The sequence below is a fragment of the Procambarus clarkii genome, chromosome 54, assembly GCF_040958095.1.
Source record: "Procambarus clarkii isolate CNS0578487 chromosome 54, FALCON_Pclarkii_2.0, whole genome shotgun sequence".
Lineage (NCBI taxonomy): Eukaryota > Metazoa > Arthropoda > Malacostraca > Decapoda > Cambaridae > Procambarus > Procambarus clarkii.
This window is the reverse complement of record NC_091203.1, coordinates 26,921,008-26,922,329: the sequence shown is the minus strand read 5'-3', so window position 1 is coordinate 26,922,329 and position 1,322 is coordinate 26,921,008. Positions and strand designations below refer to the sequence as shown.

General features: G+C 47.6%; 1 protein-coding gene across 1 annotated transcript; it reads right to left on the bottom strand.

The window, feature by feature from the left end:
* Positions 1–557: 557 nt before the first annotated feature.
* On the bottom strand, positions 558–968 carry LOC123771416 (uncharacterized). The gene has a single exon (XM_045763920.2). The coding sequence runs from the start codon at positions 966–968 to the stop codon at positions 558–560; it is 411 nt and encodes a 136-aa protein (XP_045619876.2).
* Between the last annotated feature and the right edge of the window lie 354 nt (positions 969–1,322).

Sequence of the window (1,322 nt, the reverse complement as noted above, 5' to 3'; positions counted from 1 at the left end):
CTGTTACCTAGCAGTAAATAGGTACCTGGGAGTTAGTCAGCTGTCACGGGCTGCTTCCTGGGGGTGGAGGCTTGGTCGAGGACCGGGCCGCGGGGACACTAAAGCCCCGAAATCATCTCAAGATAACCTCAAGAAGAAGATTCCCCCCCAATACTGTGATATATTAAGCTTCTAAAATCACTCAGTCTCTGGGAATGATTAGTTAGAGAACTGTGAAAACCTCTTTGCCTTTTCTGGAGCAGGAAAAGGACCACCTTGAGGAACGAAGTCATGACTCAAGCTAGATTCCAGTGAATGTCTGACTCCTGCTCAGGCCGGAGGTCTTCGTCTGAAAACTTGTCATGTTTTTTTTCCCCCGTTGGGTTTCCATACCACCGTAAGACATTTCTGTTCGGCGATCCGGACCGATACGACTCCTGGCTCTCAGGTCGTTTGGGTTCACAGGGACGAGTGTTTATGATTTTGGGTTTAGTCTGCTGGTGGAAAGACGGAGTCTGCCATACTATTGGTTTAAAAGATGCTGGAGGGGGAAGGGGAGGGGGGGTCTGCGGGTCTTCTTAGTCTTTAGGTGGGGTCTTTGGACGTGGGGTCTTTGGACGTGGGGTCTTTGGACGTGGGGTCTTTTGAACGTGGGGTCTTTTGAACGTGGGGTCTTTTGAACGTGGGGTCTTTTGAACGTGGGGTCTTTTGAACGTGGGGTCTTTTGAACGTGGGGTCTTTTGAACGTGGGGTCTTTTGAACGTGGGGTCTTTTGAACGTGGGGTCTTTTTGAACGTGGGGTCTTTTTGAACGTGGGGTCTTTTTGAACGTGGGGTCTTTTGAGCGTGGGGTCTTTTGAACGTGTGGTCTTTTGAACGTGTGGTCTTTTGAACGTGTGGTCTATTGAACGTGGTTCTATTGAACGCGGGTCTTTGAACGTGGTTCTTTGGCTTCAGCTGACAGCTGCTTTGCTGGTTATTAAACAACATTGTTGGACTTGCTCAGCTCCAGAGAGTCCATTGGTCGCCTGACGTAACCACGTGTCTGATGTCACTGGCCGTTTACAGACCGTCTCCTGAACGATCCTCAAGATTTACCCGTTCCTCAAGGTCTGCTGAACGATCTTCTGGACATCAGTTTCCTTCCCAAGTGATGACGAATCTTAGAAAATACAAATATTTGTGCTAGATTCATTGGTCTAACCATTTCGGTCTGTGTAGTAACACATGAAAATACACACATACATGATTCTGAATGGGGGGAAAAATAAATATAATTGGATGAAGATATGTTGATTCAGAGGCAAGAGATTGGGACACTCAAGATTAGTAAGGTGAAGAGTG